Genomic DNA, 1,267 nt, shown 5'->3' on the forward strand with positions numbered 1-1,267 from the left:
AGGGGATGTCCCCGTGTCCCCAGGGGTGGCAGTGCCCACCTTCCACACAGTTGGTGGAGAAGAAGCAGATGTTCCGGGTCTCCAGGGGGTTCTCGTGGGTGAACTCCGGGGAGCGCGTCTGCGGCTCCGACTCGCCCGTCAGGGACGAGTTGTCCACCTGGGGAGGGGACAGGACATGTCCCCGTGTCACCACCCGTGCCCACCATGCACCCACCCTCACCTGCCTCAAAGCCCACCCGGTGCCCATCCTGGTGCCCCCCAGTCCCTCCCCAGCGCTCCCATTCCCCCCGTGCCCACCTTGCAGCCGTGGGAGGAGATGATCCTCATGTCAGCGGGCACCCTGTCCCCCCCTTTGACCTCCACCAGGTCTCCCACCACCACGTTCTCTGCGTTGATCTGGATCTTCTCGCCCTCCCGGATCACCAGCGCTTGCTGGGGGGGCACAGGGCACCTCAGGGGGTGCCCATGAGCCCCCGGGCCCCTCCGGGTGCCCCCCCGGGTGCCCCCCCATGCCCACCTGGGGCACCATGTTCTTGAAGGAGTCCATGATCTTGGAGCTCTTGGCCTCTTGGTAGTAGGAGAAGCAGCCGGTGACGATGACGACAGCGGCCAGGACCACTCCCAGGTACAGCTGGCACCGCGGGGAGGGGGCAAATCAGTGCCTGGGGGGCACCAGGGCACCCCCCGGGGACTCCCAGAGGAGACACCCCCCCCACACCAGTGACAGCCCGGTGTGTGACCCCCACAGCTGAGCACGGCATAGTCTGTGCCCCCCCAGTGCCAGCGTCCCTCCCAGTGCCAATGTCCCCCCCAGTGCCAATGTCCCCCCCTGTGCCAATGTCCCCACGGTACCTGTGCCTCCCCAGTGCCTCCTGGAGATGTCCCCTGTGCCCCCTCAGTGCCCCAGCCCCCCCGTGCCCCCCAGCCCCTCACGTTGTCGTTGGATGGCTCATCCTCCATGGCGGCCTGGATGCCGTAGGCCAGGAAGCAGAGGATGGCCCCGATCCAGAGCAGGATGGAGAAGCCCCCGAAGAGCTGCCGGCAGAACTTCACCCACTCGGGGGTCGTGGGCGGGGGGGTCAGGGCGTTGGGGCCATCCTGTACCAGGATCTCGGCGGCCCGGGCGTTGGTCAGCCCCTGGGGGGCACGGGGAGGGGGGCACGGGGTCACCCGCGACCCCCCAGGGGTGTGGGGGCTGGGTGTGGGGGGGGCACAGAGTGCTGGGAGGGGGCAGGGGACACAAGGGGTGTCACCCATGGGGACAGGA

At 68.7% G+C, this 1,267-nt stretch overlaps 1 protein-coding gene across 1 annotated transcript in view; it reads right to left on the reverse strand.

The window, feature by feature from the left end:
• Positions 1-4: 4 nt before the first annotated feature.
• The window catches only part of LOC114073036 (sodium/potassium-transporting ATPase subunit alpha-2-like), a gene marked incomplete at its 3' end in the record, with an annotated part of 8,599 nt that continues 7,336 nt past the window's right edge, over positions 5-1,267 (reverse strand). The window contains exons 2-5 of the mRNA XM_027910841.1: positions 934-1,195; positions 518-631; positions 298-432; positions 5-157 (exon numbers count right to left, since the gene is read on the reverse strand). Coding sequence (XP_027766642.1) covers positions 5-157; positions 298-432; positions 518-631; positions 934-1,195 — 664 coding nt within the window. The remainder of the gene's footprint in view (positions 158-297; positions 433-517; positions 632-933; positions 1,196-1,267) is intronic.

Source organism: Empidonax traillii, unplaced genomic scaffold (assembly GCF_003031625.1).
Source record: "Empidonax traillii isolate 1590-97213 ecotype Southwest subspecies unplaced genomic scaffold, ASM303162v1 scaffold5062:size8949, whole genome shotgun sequence".
Classification (NCBI taxonomy): Eukaryota; Metazoa; Chordata; class Aves; order Passeriformes; family Tyrannidae; genus Empidonax; species Empidonax traillii.